The 23,108-nt window shown below is 33.6% G+C and overlaps 1 protein-coding gene across 1 annotated transcript; it reads right to left on the reverse strand.

Annotated features, from left to right (window-relative positions):
* Nucleotides 1-12,940: 12,940 nt before the first annotated feature.
* On the reverse strand, nt 12,941-22,285 carry LOC141334096 (uncharacterized). Its single transcript, XM_073839241.1, has 3 exons — nt 22,154-22,285; nt 14,265-14,408; nt 12,941-14,184 (listed from the first exon to the last, which is right to left on the reverse strand). The coding sequence occupies exons 1-3, from the start codon at nt 22,236-22,238 to the stop codon at nt 13,349-13,351; spliced, it is 1,065 nt and encodes a 354-aa protein (XP_073695342.1). The 5' UTR covers nt 22,239-22,285; the 3' UTR covers nt 12,941-13,348.
* Between the last annotated feature and the right edge of the window lie 823 nt (nt 22,286-23,108).

Raw genomic sequence — 23,108 nt, forward strand, 5'->3', positions numbered from 1 at the left:
TATCTGTATTTAAAAAAATGTATTTTGTTACCACTTCTAATAGGATTGAAACATATTTCATAAACCTTTAAATATACTAATTATACATAAAAAATAAACTTACTGATTATTTAAAATACATGAATAATATATAACAAATGTATACAAAGCGTATTTATAATGTATTGCCCAGATATTTTTATCAATAAAAAATACACTTGTTGATTATTTAAAATACATAAATATATAACAAATGTATGCAAGGCGTATTTATAATGTATTTCACACATATTTTTATTACAAAAAAAATACACTTGTTGATTATTTAAAATACATGAATAATATATAATACATGTATACAAAGCATATTTATAATGTATTGCCCACATATGTTTAATAATAAAAAATACACTTCTTAATTATTTAAAATACATGAATAATATATGATAAATGTATACAAAGTGTATGTCACGCCCTTGGACTGTTTGTCTTGGTTTTTCCCAGTGTTTCCCCCATTGGACTGTCTGTTTGGTTTCTCCCATGCCCTTTTTTGGTCTTCCTGCTCATTAGTGTGATCCCCTCCACCTGTTGTTGTAATTATCTCCCCTTTATAAGTTTGTTTGATTTCCTTGTTTCTTTGTCCGGCTACAAGCGTTACACCTATGTTCCTTCGTTGTGTGCACGTCTTCTCCCGTCATTCCTGTCTATTGTTACTCTGCCTGAGGATTTATTGAAGACTTTTTATTGAAGACGTTATTTTTTGCTTTCCTACACGTTTCGTGACAACGTATTTATAATGTATTGCCCATACATTTTTATTCATTATAATACACTTATTAATTAATTAAAATATATCAATTATATATAATAAATTTATTCAAAGCGTAATTATAATGTCTTGCCCACATATTTTTATTAATAAAAAATACATTATAAATACGCTATGTATACATTTATTATATATTATTCATGTATTTTAAATAATCATCAAGTGTATTTTTTATTAATAAAAATATTTGGGCAATACATTATAAATACGCTTTGTATAAATTTGTCATATATTATTCATGTATTTTAAATAATCATCAAGTGTATTTTTTATTAATAAAAATATTTGGGCAATACATTATAAATACGCTTTGTATACATTTGTCATATATTATTCATCTATTTTAAATAATCAACAAATGTATTTTTTATTAATGAATATATGTGGCCAATACATTATAAATACGCTTTGTATACATTTTTTATATATTATTCATGTATTTTACATAATTAATAAGTGTATTTTTTATTAATAAAAAACATGTGGGCAATACATTATAAATACGCCTTGTATACATTTGTTATATATTATTATTGTATTTTAAATAATCAGTAAGTTTATTTTTTATGTATAATAAGTATATTTAAAGGTTTATGAAATATGTTTCAAATGTATTATAAGTGGTAACAAAATACATTTTTGGAAATGCTGAGATAGTATGTTAAAAGCACGTTTTAGTTCATCTTCATGGTGTCTCAAAATAGCACAGTTGAGTACACTTAGATGATCTTAAGTTTATCTTAAGGAGTACTTAAGAATAACTTTTAGTATATTAAGTACAAAATCAGTGCCCGAAAATAGAGCACTTTAAGTACATTAAGGGAAGTGCACTAAGTGTACTTAAATTGTATTTTAGCACACTTTTTTCACATTTTGAATATTCTTTTAATATATTACTATTATACTTTAAATTAGTCTTAAATATATTTATAAATGTTTAAAAATAGGGTTCAAGTGTATTTCTAGTTTTAACTAAATATATTTTTTAAAATACAGATATAGTATGTTAAAAGCACATTTTAGTTCAATTTCAGGGTGTCTCAAAATAGCACAGTTGAGTACACTTAGATGGTATTAAGTTTATCTTAACATATACTTAATACTATCTTTTAGTACATTAAGTACAAAATTAGTGTGCGAAAATAGAGCACTTTTAGTACATTACTGAAAAGTGTACTAAGTATACTTAAATAAAGTGCATTTTAGTGCACTTTTTTTTTACCTGGGCAAACAGTCCAAGGGCGTGACATACACTTTGTATACATTTATCATATATTATTCATGTATTTTAAATAATTAAGAAGTGTATTTTTTATTATTAAACATATGTGGGCAATACATTATAAATATGCTTTGTATACATTTATTATATATTATTTATGTATTTTAAATAATCAACAAGTGTATTTTTTATTGATAAAAATATCTGGGCAATACATTATAAATACGCTTTGTATACATTTGTCATATATTATTCATGTATTTTAAATAATCAACAAGTGTATTTTTTATTGATAAAAATATTTGGGCAATACATTATAAATACGCTTTGTATACATTTGTCATATATTATTCATGTATTTTAAATAATCAACAAGTGTATTTTTTATTGATAAAAATATTTGGGCAATACATTATAAATACGCTTTGTATACATTTGTCATATATTATTCATGTATTTTAAATAATCAACAAGTGTATTTTTTATTGATAAAAATATTTGGGCAATACATTATAAATACGCTTTGTATACATTTGTCATATATTATTCATGTATTTTAAATAATCAACAAGTGTATTTTTTATTGATAAAAATATTTGGGCAATACATTATAAATACGCTTTGTATACATTTGTTATATATTATTCATGTATTTTAAATAATCAACAAGTGTATTTTTTATTGATAAAAATATTTGGGCAATACATTATAAATACGCTTTGTATACATTTGTCATATATTATTCATGTATTTTAAATAATCAACAAGTGTATTTTTTATTGATAAAAATATCTGGGCAATACATTATAAATACGCTTTGTATACATTTGTTATATATTATTCATGTATTTTAAATAATCAGTAAGTTTATTTTTTATGTATAATTAGTATATTTAAAGGTTTATGAAATATGTTTCAATCCTATTAGAAATGGTAACAAAATACATTTTTTGGAAATGCTGAGATAGTATGTTAAAAGCACATTTTAGTTCATCTTCATGGTGTCTCAAAATAGCACAGTTGAGTACACTTAGATGATCTTAAGTTTATCTTAACATATACTTAATACTATTTTTTAGTACAATAAGTACAAAATTAGTGTGCGAAAATAGAGCACTTTAAGTACATTAGGGAAGTGCACTAAGTGTACTTAAATTGTATTTTAGCACACTTTTTTCACACTTTGTATATTCTTTTAATATATTATTGCTATACTTTAAATTAGTCATAAATATATTTATAAATGTTCAAAAGTAGGGTTCAAGTGTATTTCTAGTTGTAACTAAATATATTTTTTTAAATACAGATATAGTATGTTAAAAGCACATTTTAGTTCAATTTCATGGTGTCTCAAAATAGCACAGTTGAGTACACTTAGATGGTATTAAGTTTATCTTAACATATACTTAATACTATTTTTTAGTACAATAAGTACAAAATTAGTGTGCGAAAATAGAGTACTTTTAGTACATTACTGAAAAGTGTACTAAGTATACTTAAATAAAGTGTATTTTAGTGCACTTTTTTTAACCTGGGAGAATTACCACACTCAAAATCAGTTTAAGTGTTAGTGCTAATAATGCATTCATATTAAGTGTACTTAAGTACAACTTTTGGGAAAATGTACTTCTACTACAATACATTACTAATAGATTTTTAATAAAATAAATTTAATGTAAACTTAAAATTACCACACTCAAAATCAATTTAAGTGTTAGTGATAATAATGCATTCACATTAAGTGTACTTAAGTACAACTTTTGAGAAAATGTACTTCTACTACAATACATTACTAATAGATTTTTAATAAAATAAATTTAATGTAAACTTAAAATTACCACACTCAAAATCAATTTAAGTGTTAGTGATAATAATGCATTCACATTAAGTGTACTTAAGTACAACTTTTGGGAAAATGTACTTCTACTACAATACATTACTAATAGATTTTTAATAAAATAAATTTAATGTAAACTTAAAATTACCACACTCAAAATCAATTTAAGTGTTAGTGATAATAATGCATTCACATTAAGTGTACTTAAGTACAACTTTTGGGAAAATATACTTCTACTACGGTACATTACTAATAGATTTTTAATAAAATAAATTTAATGTAAACTTAAAATTACCACACTCAAAATCAATTTAAGTGTTAGTGATAATAATGCATTCACATTAAGTGTACTTAAGTACAACTTTTGGGAAAATGTACTTCTACTACAATACATTACTAATAGATTTTTAATAAAATAAATTTAATGTAAACTTAAAATTACCACACTCAAAATCAATTTAAGTGTTAGTGATTATAATGCATTCACATTAAGTGTACTTAAGTACAACTTTTGAGAAAATGTACTTCTACTACAATACATTACTAATAGATTTTTAATATATTAACTTATTTTAAACTCAAGATTAGTATGTAAACAGTGTACTAAAAATCAACTAATGTTTAAAGCATTTAAAGCACACTTTTGAAAAACACACTAATAAAACTCTTTTGGATGTTTTTTCTGTAGTGTACTTTATTGTAGTACACTAAAAAAATATTTAAGTATTACTGGTATTTAGTATACTTTTGTCAAGTGTACTAAAGTCCTACTGAAGTATAAACATACTTTTAATTAGTAAATTTATAGTGTATAACCATCAAACTTTTATTTAACACAAAAAAAAAACAATGTACTAAAAATGTATTTGCGGGTATTTAAGTGTATTTTAATTGCATTTAAGTATATTTTTTTTTCACCTGGGTGTCTTGGTTTTTCCCAGTGTTTCCCCCATTGGACTGTCTGTTTGGTTTCTCCCATGCCCCTTTTTGGTCTTCCTGCTCATTAGTGTGATCCCCTCCACCTGTTGTTGTAATTATCTCCCCTTTATAAGTTTGTTTGATTTCCTTGTTTCTTTGTCCGGCTACAAGCGTTACACCTATGTTCCTTCGTTGTGTGCGCGTCTTCTCCCGCCATTCCTGTCTATTGTTACTCTGCCTGAGGATTTATTGAAGACTTTTTATTGAAGACGTTATTTTTTGCTTTCCTACACGTTTCGTGACAACGTATTTATAATGTATTGCCCATACATTTTTATTCATTATAATACACTTATTAATTAATTAAAAAATATCAATTATATATAATAAATTTATTCAAAGCGTAATTATAATGTCTTGCCCACATATTTTTATTAATAAAAAATACATTATAAATACGCTATGTATACATTTATTATATATTATTCATGTATTTTAAATAATCATCAAGTGTATTTTTTATTAATAAAAATATTTGGGCAATACATTATAAATACGCTTTGTATACATTTGTCATATATTATTCATGTATTTTAAATAATCAACAAATGTATTTTTTATTAATGAATATATGTGGCCAATACATTATAAATACGCTTTGTATACATTTTTTTATATATTATTCATGTATTTTAAATAATTAATAAGTGTATTTTTTATTAATAAAAAACATGTGGGCAATACATTATAAATACGCCTTGTATACATTTGTTATATATTATTATTGTATTTTAAATAATCAGTAAGTTTATTTTTTATGTATAATTAGTATATTTAAAGGTTTATGAAATATGTTTCAAATGTATTATAAGTGGTAACAAAATACATTTTTGGAAATGCTGAGATAGTATGTTAAAAGCACGTTTTAGTTCATCTTCATGGTGTTTCAAAATAGCACAGTTGAGTACACTTAGATGATCTTAAGTTTATCTTAAGGAGTACTTAAGAATAACTTTTAGTATATTAAGTACAAAATCAGTGCCCGAAAAAAGAGCACTTTAAGTACATTAGGGAAGTGCACTAAGTGTACTTAAATTGTATTTTAGCACACTTTTTTCACACTTTGTATATTCTTTTAATATATTATTGTTATACTTTAAATTAGTCATAAATATATTTATAAATGTTTAAAAGTAGGGTTCAAGTGTATTTCTAGTTGTAACTAAATATATATTTTTAAATACAGATATAGTATGTTAAAAGCACATTTTAGTTCAATTTCATGGTGTCTCAAAATAGCACAGTTGAGTACACTTAGATGGTATTAAGTTTATCTTAACATATACTTAATACTATTTTTTAGTACAATAAGTACAAAATTAGTGTGCGAAAATAGAGCACTTTTAGTACATTACTGAAAAGTGTACTAAGTATACTTAAAGTGTATTTTAGCACACTTTTTTCACATTTTGAATATTCTTTTAATATATTACTATTATACTTTAAATTAGTCTTAAATATATTTATAAATGTTTAAAAATAGGGTTCAAGTGTATTTCTAGTTTTAACTAAATATATTTTTTAAAATACAGATATAGTATGTTAAAAGCACATTTTAGTTCAATTTCAGGGTGTCTCAAAATAGCACAGTTGAGTACACTTAGATGGTATTAAGTTTATCTTAACATATACTTAATACTATCTTTTAGTACATTAAGTACAAAATTAGTGTGCGAAAATAGAGCACTTTTAGTACATTACTGAAAAGTGTACTAAGTATACTTAAATAAAGTGCATTTTAGTGCACTTTTTTTTTACCTGGGTAAACTGGAATGGATCAAACCGAAAGAGACCTATTCAGAATCTGTTGTTTTATATAGGCCAGGGATGCTCAAATCTGGCTTACAAGATCCACTATCCTGCAGAGTTTAGTTCTAACCTTAATCAAACACAGCTGAGCATGCTAATCAATGTCTTCAGGATCATTAGAAAATCTCAGGTGGGTGAGTTTGATCAAAGATGGAGCTAAACTCTGCAGGAAAGTAGATCTCCCTGCTGAAAAAACAGCCAATACCAGCCTAGGCTGGTTGGCTGGTTTAAGCTGGAAATAGCTGGTTTTAGTTGGTCACCCAGCCTGGCCAAAACCCCTCTAAAACCAGCCTGCTGACAAGCTGTGACCAGCTAAAACCAGGCTGGTTAACCAGGTAAAACCAGCCAACCAGCCTCAGCTTTAGCTGGGTTTCCTTGTCAAAAAATCCTATTCAAATTTCAGTTTATCCTTTAGAATCTTAGTGGATCCTTAGAATCCTATAGGACATTCTGATTCATTTTAATGGAATTTCACTTTGTCCTGTAGGATTTTATTGGGTTCTTAGAATCCTATTGGACATTCTGATTCATTTTAATGGAATTTCACTTTGTCCTGTAGGATTTTATTGTATTCTTAAGCCTCGTTCAGACTGTCAGCCCAAATCCGATTTTGTCTAGATCTGGATGGAATCAGATTTGAATAACCGACTGTCCACACAATCATATCGCAACTGTTTAAATCCGATTTGTGTGTCCATAAAGCGTTCTTTCGTTTCACGGAATGTGCGTTGGTTTCTATGGCAATGCCGTTGCGTTATTATGCCAACGCTAAAAACAATAACAGCATTACAGTTTGCAATATAGATGCTGTCTTGCGATATGACAACGTTGCCGTCGCGCTGGATTATATTTCGTCTTCTAAAGCAGCGGCAGTAACGCAGGAAGCTGGAATGTGCGACTTTATTCTGTTCTGCCGTCTCTGCTGGTATCAAAACTCAAAGAGGTGCGTATACTAGCTGTATATTGTCTTTTCCCGCTTGATTTGCAGTTCGCAACACAAGCTTGTTTCTGCAAAGACTTTTGTTATGTTTTCCACAAAAATGTCTGACGTGTTTACGTTTTATGTGGCATGAAAACGTGAAAAAGCAGAAATCCGATTTGAATAGGATTCCAAACCACATACGAATGAAGCTCGAAACGGATTTGACCAAATCAGATTTCATGTAGTTCGTTGCTGTTCAGACTACCTAAATATGATCGGATTTCAATCGGATTTGCATACAAATCGGATTTGGGCTGACAGTCTGAACGAGGCTTTAGAATCCTATTGGACATTCTGATTTATTTTAATGGAATTTCACTTTGTCCTGTAGGATTTTATTGTATTCTTAGAATCCTATTGGACATTCTGATTCATTTTAATGGAATTTCACTTTGTCCTGTAGGATTTTATTGTATTCTTAGAATCCTATAGGACATTCTGATTCATTTTAATGGAATTTCACTTTGTCCTGTAGGATTTTATTGGGTTCTTAGAATCCTATAGGACATTCTGATTCATTTTAATGGAATTTCACTTTGTCCTGTAGGATTTTATTGTATTCTTAGAATCCTATTGGACATTCTGATTCATTTTAATGGAATTTCACTTTGTCCTGTAGGATTTTATTGTATTCTTAAGCCTCGTTCAGACTGTCAGCCCAAATCCGATTTTGTCTAGATCTGGATGGAATCAGATTTGAATAACCGACTGTCCACACAATCATATCGCAACTGTTTAAATCCGATTTGTGTGTCCATAAAGCGTTCTTTCATTTCACGGAATGTGCGTTGGTTTCTATGGCAATGCCGTTGCGTTATTATGCCAACGCTAAAAACAATAACAGCATTACAGTTTGCAATATAGATGCTGTCTTGCGATATGACAACGTTGCCGTCGCGCTGGATTATATTTCGTCTTCTAAAGCAGCGGCAGTAACGCAGGAAGCTGGAATGTGCGACTTTATTCTGTTCTGCCGTCTCTGCTGGTATCAAAACTCAAAGAGGTGCGTATACTAGCTGTATATTGTCTTTTCCCGCTTGATTTGCAGTTCGCAACACAAGCTTGTTTCTGCAAAGACTTTTGTTATGTTTTCCACAAAAATGTCTGACGTGTTTACGTTTTATGTGGCATGAAAACGTGAAAAAGCAGAAATCCGATTTGAATAGGATTCCAAACCACATACGAATGAAGCTCGAAACGGATTTGACCAAATCAGATTTCATGTAGTTCGTTGCTGTTCAGACTACCTAAATATGATCGGATTTCAATCGGATTTGCATACAAATCGGATTTGGGCTGACAGTCTGAACGAGGCTTTAGAATCCTATTGGACATTCTGATTTATTTTAATGGAATTTCACTTTGTCCTGTAGGATTTTATTGTATTCTTAGAATCCTATTGGACATTCTGATTCATTTTAATGGAATTTCACTTTGTCCTGTAGGATTTTATTGTATTCTTAGAATCCTATAGGACATTCTGATTCAGTTTAATGGAATTTCACTTTGTCCTGTAGGATTTTATTGTATTCTTAGAATCCTATAGGACATTCTGATTCATTTTAATGGAATTTCACTTTGTCCTGTAGGATTTTATTGTATTCTTAGAATCCTATTGGACATTCTGATTCATTTTAATGGAATTTCACTTTGTCCTGTAGGATTTTATTGGGTTCTTAGAATCCTATTGGACATTCTGATTCATTTTAATGGAATTTCACTTTGTCCTGTAGGATTTTATTGGGTTCTTAGAATCCTATTGGACATTCTGATTCATTTTAATGGAATTTCACTTTGTCCTGTAGGATTTTATTGGATTCTTAGAATCCTATTGGACATTCTGATTCATTTTAATGGAATTTCACTTTGTCCTGTAGGATTTTATTGTATTCTTAGAATCCTATAGGGCATTCTGATTCATTTTAATGGAATTTCACTTTGTCCTGTAGGATTTTATTGGATTCTTAGAATCCTATTGGACATTCTGATTCATTTTAATGGAATTTCACTTTATCCTGTAGGATTTTATTGTATTCTTAGAATCCTATAGGACATTCTGATTCATTTTAATGGAATTTCACTTTGTCCTGTAGGATTTTATTGTATTCTTAGAATCCTATTGGGCATTCTGATTCATTTTAATGGAATTTCACTTTGTCCTGTAGGATTTTATTGTATTCTTAGAATCCTATTGGACATTCTGATTCATTTTAATGGAATTTCACTTTGTCCTGTAGGATTTTATTGTATTCTTAGAATCCTATTGGACATTCTGATTCATTTTAATGGAATTTCACTTTGTCCAGTAGGATTTTATTGTATTCTTAGAATCCTATAGGACATTCTGATTCATTTTAATGGAATTTCACTTTGTCCTGTAGGATTTTATTGTATTCTTAGAATCCTATTGGACATTCTGATTCATTTTAATGGAATTTCACTTTGTCCTGTAGGATTTTATTGTATTCTTAGAATCCTATTGGACATTCTGATTCATTTTAATGGAATTTCACTTTGTCCTGTAGGATTTTATTGGGTTCTTAGAATCCTATTGGACATTCTGATTCATTTTAATGGAATTTCACTTTGTCCTGTAGGATTTTATTGTATTCTTAGAATCCTATAGGACATTCTGATTCATTTTAATGGAATTTCACTTTGTCCTGTAGGATTTTATTGTATTCTTAGAATCCTATAGGACATTCTGATTCATTTTAATGGAATTTCACTTTGTCCTGTAGGATTTTATTGGGTTCTTAGAATCCTATTGGACATTCTGATTCATTTTAATGGAATTTCACTTTGTCCTGTAGGATTTTATTGGATTCTTAGAATCCCATTAAAAACATTGAAGGCAAGAATACCGATCTTAAAGATGAGACAAGGATCATTTTGCCAAAAATCAATATTGACCACTTGAGGTGGTCCAACTGCTTATCCAACTGCTACATCACCTGTCATTATAGCTGAATTTTTGCCATCATCACCTACCATCTTCAAAGTGGCTGCCTCACCTGACTGTGACATTGTCGCCTACCACCACAACAGCAGCAGCAGTACAGCACAATCACGTCAGCATCAGAAAAGAGTAAAGATGTAAACTAATGAAAGTTAAGTCATGTTTTCCACATTTACTATTTTCTTATGACATCTATCAATACAGTTGTTCAAGAGGCATGAGCAGTAAAAAAATGTCTGTGTTGCGGATTATAATTAATTTTATTTTTTATATTTTTCCTTCATCTACAAATTACCCATTTGTCAGTGAACTTATGACACTGTCACACAAAAGACATGTTTTAGCACTCTATTTATTATTATTTGCTATTTATAGAGTTTTAAGTGTTTTACATGTTTTTAGTCCATTTTATTCCTCTTAACATTTTAAGTGTGTATGTCTTTAATAAATGGATGGGTGGGCTTTTACGTGACCAGAAACATCATAGGACGCAGGAAGTACTACATAAGACAGCAGCATGACAAAGGACAGTCACCAAACTTACCTGGATTGAGGAGTTGCTCATTTTAGAGCTCACCTTTCCAGAAACCATCTACAAACTTTGGATTACACTTTCTGTGGACATACACTGAAGGACACTCACATTGGGATTCTTGGACTGTTCTAGGGTATGGATAAACAAACTGTATTCTTTAACAGAAAGAGTTTACCTGGTTTTATCATGTTGTTTTAAAGTCTTTTATGTGAACCTTGTAAATACACCAAATCTATTTAAACCAATCTTCTTTTATGTCTCATTCTTTTAACCATCAGTCATCTCTCTCAGTTAAATCTGACCCCATTTTAGTCTAGTAACTCGGCTGATAAGGCAGAGTGTTACAAACTTTATCATCCACTTCACTCAACATTCTCCTGAGTCTGTGTTTCTGAAAAACTATTTCTAACATTGATAATGCATCATATTCAAATGATTCTGAAGCATGATGTCATACTGAAGACTTTCATGACTGATGAATATTCTGCTTAGATTACATAAATGTATTTCTGTATTAATATTATATTTTAATGTATATTAAAATAAAAAAGCTTTATTTTAAATATGTTATATATTCCTCAATATTACCTTTTTATTTTTGATCAAACAAATGCAGGCATGCATTTAGCACAAAAGACTTATTTAAAAATGTTAAAAATTGTAATGTCCCAGATTGGTACTGTGTTCGCAAAGTATTAAGTTTTGGAACAAACTTGGTTTGAACAATCAGGTATATTTGCAGTGTGTTTTTTTGTGCATTGGTTTAGCAAAGTATCAATGTATTCTTTATAGAGAAGTAACACACGGAAAGGGACCATGAAGCACATTTGGCTGTAGATAAAAATAATAGAGGATGTAACGCCGATAGATTATTACAATTAACGACCGTGAGTGCTTGTGGTGTGTTTCGACGTGCTGCTCAGTTTATCTAGAAATGATAAAACTGTGCCTCCATTGTCTCGGGGTCTGGTTGAAACCAAGCCCTAGTCTGCCATTTGAATGGCTTGATAAAGTGAACGTTACTGTTTATATAATCTGCTCTACTTAGTGTAGAGTAACACTGAAATAAACTGCAAATAAAAGACTATTAAATCTATCAAGATGTCAGCAGATAATGTATAAACTAATTCAAAAACAGCATTACTAGCTTCACTTATAAAACCAGTTTATTCTCTTCGTATGGCTACAAAAGTTCTTGAAATACAATTACATCATGGCAGTCCTGATATAAATTACAGGAGCAGAGGTAATTCAGTCCTTCAGTAGCTCTGGTGCAGCATCACAATGCTCCTGACACTGAGAATGAGTTGCTCTGATGTTGGTGGTACTTTACTGAACCTTACTGATGAAAAATGACTCATGTTGCTTACCATTGAAGAGTCCATTATGAAACCAAATGAACCTACAGCAACATAGATGGCATGGGTTTAAGACAAACATGACAGACAGAAAGAGCTCAGGTGAGAAAACAAAACACTCTCTAGTCATCTGTAAGTATTCGGCTTCTATTTCATTTCCTTCTACATTTCCCATGTTCACACTTAATGGGACCCCAGTTATTACTCCACACCTCCATATTTTATTTCCTATTTGACTGCAACTTTGAATTATTGCTTTCATACCATTTTCATTTTATCACTATTCCTCTGCTCTTTACTATTACATTACCATCGATGCTCCATCTTCAAGAACTTTTTTACACTTGATCTCATCTGCTTGTTTCAACTCATTTATTCATGCAATTACCCCTCTGTAAATTGCGCTACAATTTTTAATTTCTCCCGTTCTCAATTTATTGATTCCCTTTCACTATCACCAGCACTGCTTACTAAGTCTTCTTCTTTATTTCTTTTCCCTCTTTGGTCGTTTTCTCCAGACTTACTTTTTTTTTTTATATATATATATTATTTGATCGGAAGATCTGAAAGATCCCATGCATTTAACCTCCCTTTAACAAAATGGGGAGAGAAGTGGTCAAAAGAAACTGTTGTACAGAGACAGTCTACTTGTGATCCAATCAACAAAAACACATTTTAAACCCAGGTGTAAACAAAGCACAAATTCACTTCTCAGATATTTCAAAACTTATCAGAGGTGCTTCTGTAAACCTTAAGATCGTCTTGTTTCTGCAAATCTTTCCACAGTGATGGCACAGCAAAGACCTCTCTCTGGTGTTATTACATGCCTGTCACACTGATAACATAAAAATACAGTTCTCTCATGTGTGAAACCTCATGTGGTATTGAAGTGTTGCTTTATTTCTGAAACTCTTTCCGCAGTGACCACATATAAATGACTTCTCTCCAGAGTGAACTCTCATGTGCTGGTTAAGGGATCCTTTTTGGTTGAAACTTCTTCCACATTGCTGGCAGGTGAAAGGCTTCTCTCCAGTGTGAATTCTCATGTGGTTTTCACGGCTTTGTTTACGATTAAACCTCTTTCCACACTGAGGGCATGTGTAGGGCTGCTCTCCAGAGTGAATTCTCATGTGGACTTTAAATTGTTGTTTTCGACAGAAACTCTTTCCACACTCAGAGCATGTGTAGGGTTTCTCTCTGTGAGTTCTCATGTGGACTTCAAGGTTTTGATGTTGATCAAAACTCTTTCCACACTGATCACACGAGTAAGACTGATCTCCATTGTGAATAATTCTTATGTGTCTGTTAAAGCTTTCTTTTTGAGTGAAACTTACTCCACACTGTTGGCAGGTGAAAAGGCTCTCTCTAGTGTGAACTGTCATGTGGCAATGAAGGTGTTCTTTCCGGTTGAATCTTCTTCCACACTGTTGGCAGGAGTAGGGCTTCTCTCCAGTGTGAACACTCATGTGCCTATCAAAGTTTCCTTTATGTTTGAAACTTCTTCCACATTGCTGGCAGGTAAAAGGCTTCTCTCCAGTGTGAATTCTCAAGTGTTCTTCAAAGCGTACTTTATAATTAAACTTCTTCCCGCACTGAGGGCATGTGTAGGGTTGCTTAGTGTGAATTATCATATGGTCTTCAAAGAGTTGTTTTTGATGGAAACTCTGTCCACACTCAGGGCATGTGTAGGGATTCTCTCCAACGTGACTCCTAACATGTGTTTTAAGATTTTTTTATAACCAAAACACTTTCCACACTGTTGACAGATGAAAAAACTTCTTCCTGTCTTTTTGGTCCTTTTTCTTAAGGAAATCTTTTCAGTCAGTGAACAATTAAAAGATTTTTCTTCATTTATGAAATCATGATCTTTCTCTTCCATTTCATTCAGTACTTCACTCTCCTCTTTCAGTGCCCTCAGATCTAAGGTGAAAAAAGACAAATAAAAGTTAACAGTTTAATGACAAAAAAACAACAGACATCAAAACATTCAAACATGTAAAGTGTTTCAACTAACATACAACTACATCCTATATCCACTAAGCAACTGTAAGAGGTGTTGAGTCCCACTGCACTGTTACCCTTTTAGCCAAAGGAGCTCACAAACAAGAAATCACAGTTATATGAGTCAAACAAAGTATATGAAATGTAGGGTTGTCCCGTATTTGAGAATGAAATTGCGCGTCCTGTTTTGAATCAATACGGGACGGGTTTTGTCCCATATTTTTTTATAATTTTTTTTAAAGCAGCGTCTCATGCAAATCATCCCACAAGCATTTTATGAAGATGCCTCCTTTCCTACTTTTGATTGGGTAATAATTGATGTCATCGTGAGTTTGATTGGTCTTTTTAACTGTCCAGTGAGGAGGGCGGGTCTTTTAAGCAGAGTCTACCAAGTCTAACCCTGTCTACAGCGGACAGATACAGTCTGTCTACACTGGACGTGACAAAGCAACCGTTGCAAATCATTTAAACTTTGTGTGAGCACGTCATAGAACGCGTCAGCAGATTACTGTGGGGGATTAGCCGTGTCGGGCCGCATCCAGTGTAATAGGTTCTATTGTATTTTGTCGCGTCCGGTGTAGAAATGACAGATACTTCTCCAGGTAACCCCCCGTGTCTTAAAGTTTTCAGAGCTTAAACGCAAGAAAGGTTCCTTTGCAGTTTTGTGCACAACCCCCCCACCCCCGCAGAATGCGTCCCTTATTTTTTTGGTATTCAAAGTGGTAACCCTATATGTATTACAAATGCGAATGCAGAATACCAGGATAAACAAAAGCACATGGAGGACACAAAACAAAACTGAAAACAAATAAATACTTGATTTTAATCATATATTATTTAAGTTCTTCATCAAGCAGTCTCTGGTATTTTCATAACCATAACATGTTTTTTGTAGCAATTAGCATTTACAACCATTAGCATTGTGTGTAATACATTTCTGCATAGACTTTAATCTAGGGTTGTTCCGATTCCGATACTAGTATCGGAAATGCTGCCGATACCACTAAAAAATCTGGCATCGGTATCGGCGAGTATTTGAGTCCACGTACCGGTCCGATACCATTTTCCTAAACATAACCTAGTTATGCCCGCTAGGTTTGCTTAACGCTGCAAATCGGAAATCAATTCTTCTTCGCTGCTCAGAATGCAAACACAGGAAGTTGTGTCGTGACACCACTGTTTACGGCAACGAAGAAGAAGAAACGTGCTAGAAGAATGTCCGCTGTTTGGCAGTATTGCTTGATCAACCCGCCAGTAAAACAGCGACATGTACTATATGTGAAGCTGCCATTTCAAGGGGTGGCACAAGTATTAGCAACTTTAACACAACAAACTTGATAAAGCATTTGAAGACGCGTCACCCCGCGGAACATGAGGTTTACACAAAAGCTAGGTGGCAGCGGCAGTATAGAGAGTAGCTTGAAGGGCCTGTTTGAGGAAATCCTGCAGGAGCATGATGAGGAACATGGTGCAGGTACTACAAGCACATTTTTTTAACTTCAGACGTATATAATGGAGCAAACTATCTCACGCTCAGACAGCCCATTCCAGTACTGGGCAGTCAACCGAGCTCGGTTTCCCACTCCGCCCCTGGTACTAGTGTGGACAGTGAGAGACTGTTCAGCACAGCATCTAATATTGTGGATGCAAGGAGAAACAGGCTGGGAGGAGAGAGAGCAGAAATGCTAATTTTCCTGAAGAAGAACTTGCCATTGTTATTGAAATTGTGAGCAGTTTCCACAGCAGTGTGTAACCTAGTTTAAGTTACTTGAAATATTTATATTTTCATTCTGGGTTTAATACTGCTCTTGTTGAATCTTAACTTGTTCAGTTGAGGTTTATTTTTGTACTCTATTATTCAAGTCTTTTATTTTACTACATTGTGGCTGCACTTACTTTTTTTAATAGACTACTCACAAGTTACTGTTGCACTTTTTTGTACTTTTGCATTTAAAAACTAAAATGCCTTTTATTTAACAAAACTGTTTGTGGACTTTAAGTTTTAAAGAGATAATTTTCTTATATTATTTATATTTATTTTTTTATATTCCTAGATTTATTTGTTCCACTGTTTTATAGAGTTATATTGTAAAAATACCTTTATCAGTTTACAGTGTTAGAATTGTGGCTGCATTTGAAGTTCTTTTTCAGATGTTGAAGCTCAGTTTCTTTTTTAAAAATATGCCAGATAATAAAAACACACTAGTTCACTATATGTACTTGTTCATGTTTTATTAAGGGATAAATCTAAAGCACAGCATAAAAGCTATGCCTAATCGCGCTCAAAATCGAATCGAATCGAATTTAGCTTGTCAGTGATTTACGCTTCTGAACACTCCAGCTGAACGCAGCTGAACGCACGTGATGGAGATTTACTACTAATCAAAGTACCGGCTTCATTCACTAAACGCGCCTTATAATCGCTTTCGATTTATTGCGCAGCCCTAGCCGATACCCTGAGCCCAGGTATCGGAATCGGTATCGGGAGGGGAAAAATGGTATCGGAACATCTCTACTTTAATCCCATCGGGTCGCAATCGTACATTAATTCAGACGTTAATTTGCTGGTGTCTGAAAATGAGTTTTGCCATTAAAACTGTTTTAAATGTCGATGGTATTTGATAGCTTTATATGAAAATGTGGGAAATAAACAGCAGTGCTGACTTCTCGGATTAACACCACTTTTGTTCCTTTAGCCCCACTTGGCCCAAGATATTCAAATGATAATTCATATGTGAGATTGACGAATGATAGGCAAATGTTTTTATTTCCTGCCCGATATACCGTTATTAGGCCGACCTCAAGGACCAGCTGTTAATAATCTGTTCATCATTGACATGGACCATTTTTACTGTGACTGACCAAATAACAAAATTTTAGATGACTAAGCCTCTTCTCGACGACTGACATTCAGTAAACTATTAAGGGGGCAGCCCTAGTCCAGTGAAAGGCACTGATGTCACCAGACTTTATTTTGCATATGTCATCATTACATCAGAGCAAGTTAGACCACATGTAAAATTTTTATTTAACCATTTCATATGAAAAATGTTACTCAATCCTAGCGGTGCACCTTAACATTTACATATTAAATAAGACAGAAGTCGACAAATGCTGTTTTTAAATCAGAGCACTAAAACAGGGTACCCCCAGGATCCTCCAAATGAAATTCAAGGCTTTTTAAGACCTTTTTAATACCATTTCAAATGAAATTCAATGCCAACTTCGTACCCATTCCGACAGAAGTATGAAGGGAAAATGTCAAATCTGTATAAATTTTGAACCCTAAAAAATAATTATGTACAAGTGGGCTACTTGAATTAAATGAAACATTTTATTTAAATTATCAGTTATATTTAATACATACGCAACAGCATAACACATTTGATTTGTAATGAACAAAAAATTTAACTTGGTGTTGAACACTATAGCCTTCGCAGCTCTGCTGCCTTGGCTGCAATTTTTTCGCCCAGACACTCAAGTTCTGTCAACTTCTGCTTGTGACTTCTTCTCAACGCGTTTGACTTGGCAATTAGCTCAGCCATTTTGCTGCCTTGCTTGCCCTCAGCCTCCTCTGCCATCTTGTCTGCATCCCTCCTCAGATGCCCCGCAACTTCCTGGATGGTCTGTCTTGTCTTTTTTAGCTGCTCCAACTCCTCTTCAATCATTATTCTTCTTTGACTATGTGCTTGAGATTCTTTTTTCTTTCGTTCACTTTCAAGATGCATCCTGTACCTCACCCTTGCTGATGAAACTGAAGACAGGAGCTCTGATGTGAGGGGCACCTTGGTAACACCCCCATGCATGGACACATAATCGCACACAACTCTTTGTGCAATGACAGTGTCCTCTTGGATATTACAAGTTTCTACTTGTTTATTGATAGAGAAGCCCCTCTCTACCGTAGCCTGCCCATGGGAGAGGAGCAGAAGGTTTCTGATGAAAGCCCAGAGCTGTGGGTAGGGCTGACTTATATAAGGATGGAGAAACACATCCAGCCTCTTCTCGAGGGGCTTGAAAGACAGGAACTTCTCATTCCTCACCTCCAGGGACAACAATTGTGAAAATTGCTGAATGATCAGATCACCTAAAGAAAGAGTGAAAGAAAAAGCACTCACATATATATATCATAATCCAATCAAATGTACATGTGTTTCTTTTGTAAATTGGATGCCTAATGTCAGGACTTAATCTTATCTACCTGTAGCAACCCCATCTATCTGCTTGTCTTGAAGAAACCTTTTGACTAGACACTTCATCTGGCCCTGACACAATTCTGGATCTGAATACATCACGCCTGGGTTAAGACAAGTCATTTGTCTTACAGTTGGGAATTTCAAAGGGCTCTTTTCTTGTATCTTCTTCACAATTTTGGACAGACCCTCCATGCATTCCTTTCTGAACTGGAGGACAGAAAGCTCCTCGGTGGATCTACTCTGCCACTGACGTTCCTAAGGATGAATGGGGACTAAATTAACGAGCTTCCTCTCCCTTCTCTTTCCTTCTAGCTGATCCAGTGAGGGGCTGAGTAGACCAGTGTAACAACAGGGACACCAGGAACAGCCTGGTTACATATTATGCATTTCCTAAATACCTTAATTGCAGCCTCAGCTCCAATGCCAATATCAACAGCTCTTAGATGAACCCTGGACTGCATGTCACTAACATCAAGCCGGACCAAATGCTGAGGTTTGGCATCATTGAGAAGTTCTTGTTTGATGAATCGCCTCAGCAAACTCTATGACAAGATAAAAATATACATATTTGAGAATACAAAATATTTTACAATACAAAATAAGCACTCTGACTTTACAATGTTTCTTTTCTTCAGCATTATTAAATGAGCCTAATTTATCTGATGACAATACATCACTATGACAATAAAATGAGAAGATTCACCTCACCTTCAGCAGTTCAGCCAAGTCATTTCCAATGAAAGGCAGCACAGGCTCATCAGTCTGGTATCTGGTAAGGAAAGGTGTTACACTTCGACACACTGCCATGAAAAAGTGAAGCTTTGCCAGAATGAGAGGGTCTTTGGTTGTCGCCTCAATGGTATCATAGGAGGATGTCCCAGGGTTAGGAAGCTTTTTGGTGCTAACAGCCTCAACATACTTCATCATGTCTGGCCAGATGACAAGGGCCCTCTCTGCCACAGGGAGGTTCTCGACCCAGCGATGACCGCAAAAAGGCAAAGCGAAGATTTTGGACTTTGTGAGATTACAGAAATCCTCCCTTCTTGCTGGCACATTGTGGAAAATTGTATGCAGAGCTCTTAAGAACTTCTCCATATGCCAGTCAGTGAATCCACATTTGACAGCATTATGGAGAGTATGCAGGCCACAACTCCCCACCACTGCCAGCTGAGCACCCCCAAAATGCTCTGCATGCTCCTGCTGCAGCATCTCAAAAAAACGCCAATTAACATTGGGTCCATCCATAGACACAGAGACCATCTTCCTCAAGTCAAGGTCACATACACACTCCTAAAAGACATGAAAAGCAAATTTTAAACAAACATATTTATTTATCAATTATTTATTTGTAAGCTACTTCCATTTAAATCACACATAAGGAAGTTTTTATAATAATGTTATAATACATTTTTAAAGACATAATTATGTTTCTACTTTTTAAATAATGTCTGTCATAAATAAATAATTTAATAATTTATTTTGAAGCAATATTCTCATCAGCTTTTTAACATACTTAAATCTGCATAATTGTGATTTTTGCACCAGTCCATCATTTACTTTTATAAGGACAACTTTTAAACCTTACTATATATATGCACTCTCTTTCCTGTCAAATGCTTACATTTGATCAAATTCAGTTTTAATAATAAGGGCTGTTATCAAGTCAAGTCAAGTCAAGTCACCTTTATTTATATAGGGCTTTTAACAATACAGATTGTGTCAAAGCAACTGCACAGTATTTAAACAGCACAGTAGTGTGTAAGTAATGCATTATTGTAAACAATCAATTTTCAGTTAAAGGCATTTCATTCAGTTATATCATCGTCCGTTATCAAATTAAGTCATTTACACTGCAAAATTGCAACTGAAATACTTTTATGAGATTGATGTTTAAACAAATAATATAAAAAAAAAAATCAATGATGACAATAAAGCAATAGGTGGCGGCAAGTGACTGTCTTAATAAATGAATCATTAAGTCATTCATTAAAACGATTCTTCAAAATGCTGAATCATTTAATAACAAAACACAGCACTTTAGTGTTGCTTTTCTTTCGATGGTGAAATAGAACAAAACGATATTGCGTCTACATTGTAAGTGACTACACATGTTAACTAGGCTACTTGTTTATTAAACTATACATTCAGTGTAACATTTGCAATCGTGATAGTATAGAACAGCTCACTTGGTCGTGTTATGTTACTTAACCATATCATAAATTATTTATAAATTAAAAAAATGAAATTTTTTAAAAATTCAGAAAAAAACTTACTTTGAAATGTTTGAGCAGGTCCACCGCCGTTGCATGACCCATAAACTGCGAGCCGAAGTATCGTGACTGGACGTGGTCGTCCACCCAGTAGCGAATATGAAGGTCCAACTGTTTACTTTTCGTCATCTTATTGAGACTCTCGTCAAACATGACCACAAACCCGTTGGCCATATTCACCTGGTCAGTCAGTTCTTTAGTTATAAAAGGAGCCAAGCCGAATTTAGTAATATATGCCGTTTTGTTGCTTCCACACGAGAATGTAGCTGCAACCTCGGAGTCAGGAAACATGGTTTTAAAAATCTCTGTAATGTTCTCATTCGATGTGTAAGAATGGTGCTCAGAGATTGTTTTAAGGACCCACATCACCTCTGCCCGCAGAGTTGGTGTTGAGCCACAGTAAGATAGGATGTTCCTTGGCTGTGGTGGCAATTCTTCTAATGAAGAAATTTCTTCATTACTGATCGCCAGAGCTGTTTCAGTAACCGAAGAGGTCTGCGGTGCACAGAACTGCACAATTGGTGGTTGGCGCTGGCGAGCAGTACTACACGCGATGTGTTTGGCACCCTTCATATGGGAGTCCAGGGCCGTAACACCCATCGTCGCTAGCTTAAACAGCAATAGGCCTCGCGGTCATTTTCCTGGCACAGGCTTGACCCAAACGTAGTTCGGATTCCTTGACCACAGCGGATTAAACCGACACTTTCCCATTTTAGCCGACAAACTAGGCTAGCTACTATCTTGTGCTGTACCTCACTTGCCTAGTAACGGGTGCGCACGCTTTCGCGCTTTCTGCTATGACGTGGAGCGCGAGGTGCACTCAACGTTACGCTGCATGAATTTTTAATTAGCCTACATTAGTAACAGTTAATTTTGTTACGGTATGACCTTAATCATAGGAAAGGCAAAAATAAATAAAATAAGACCTTTGTAACGAAATCCAAGACTTTGTATACCAAATTCAAGGCTTTTAAGGCCTTAATTTGAGATGATCAAATTTAAGACTTTTTCAATGCTTTTAAGACCCCGCGGGTACCCTGTAAAAGAACTTAAAAAAAAAAATGAAGCTGAAATTCTTTCGAAAAAGAAAGCTGCAGGAGGACAAACAGAGCAGAAAAACACCTGCCAAAGACAAATGAATTCAGAAAATGTACAGGACAGTTCATAGGATAGTTCAGCTTTGAGAATGAAAACCAACCTGTTTGTTCCTCAGTGTCTTCATGTTTGACTCTGAATGTTTCTTCAATCTTCATGTCTTCACTCTCCTCTTTAATAAACGCCATCTTTATAATAGTGTGTCACGTGGATCTCAGTTGCTCCACCAGGAGTTGTTTTTTTTTCGGTTTGGAAACACCCTGTTTAAGATGTGTTAATGACTTTGTTGTATGTTTCTGTGATTCATTATTTATTTTCTTTGTTTTCATAATATTTGAATTTGGTGTTATTTCGTCTAGCATTTAATTGCATTTATGTTATGGTAATGAGGAGTCTTTTATTGTGAAATATATTGGCGTGAACGGATATAGTGCGAGTACGCGCTAAACATTTCAATACGGAACGAGACCCAGACGCACATGGTCATGGCCTCAAAGGTTTACGGTTCATAAGGAGTTTAGCTCCTGGTTTAAATGGAGAACAAGGTATTTTGACTTCTTGTTATCTTTGTTTCTATTTTGTTTTATTGTAGCAAAATTATTTGTTTGCTGTTTGTGTGATATCTAGTTATGTTTAAATGATGTGTTTATTTATTTGTGTTTGGTTTTGATATGTTTGTCTTAAGGTTTACTAATTTTGTTGTTTGTTTGGTTTTTCTTTGTACAAGCTCTTACGTTGATCCTCAATCTGGTTATTTGATGGTGTACGGCATGAAGTGACGACTTATGTGACGGATGTGAATAAACTATGAGGATCATCAGTTGGAGAGTCGATCTTTTTTATTGAACCAGGGAGCTACAGTAAGAGCTTGCCATCGTTGACCCGCGGTGCCGCTTCAAGGAACGCCATGGTTAGTGACGGAGCTTTAACGTCGGCGAACTCGGCGGCGCGCTCGGTGGAAACAGCTGCGAGTGCTCACTTGACGGATCAAGATTAAAGCGAACTTTCAGCGGATGATTGTACACGTCTACGGGCAGCGGATGGACTGAGTTAGTGGA

Source organism: Garra rufa, chromosome 4 (assembly GCF_049309525.1).
Source record: "Garra rufa chromosome 4, GarRuf1.0, whole genome shotgun sequence".
NCBI lineage: Eukaryota > Metazoa > Chordata > Actinopteri > Cypriniformes > Cyprinidae > Garra > Garra rufa.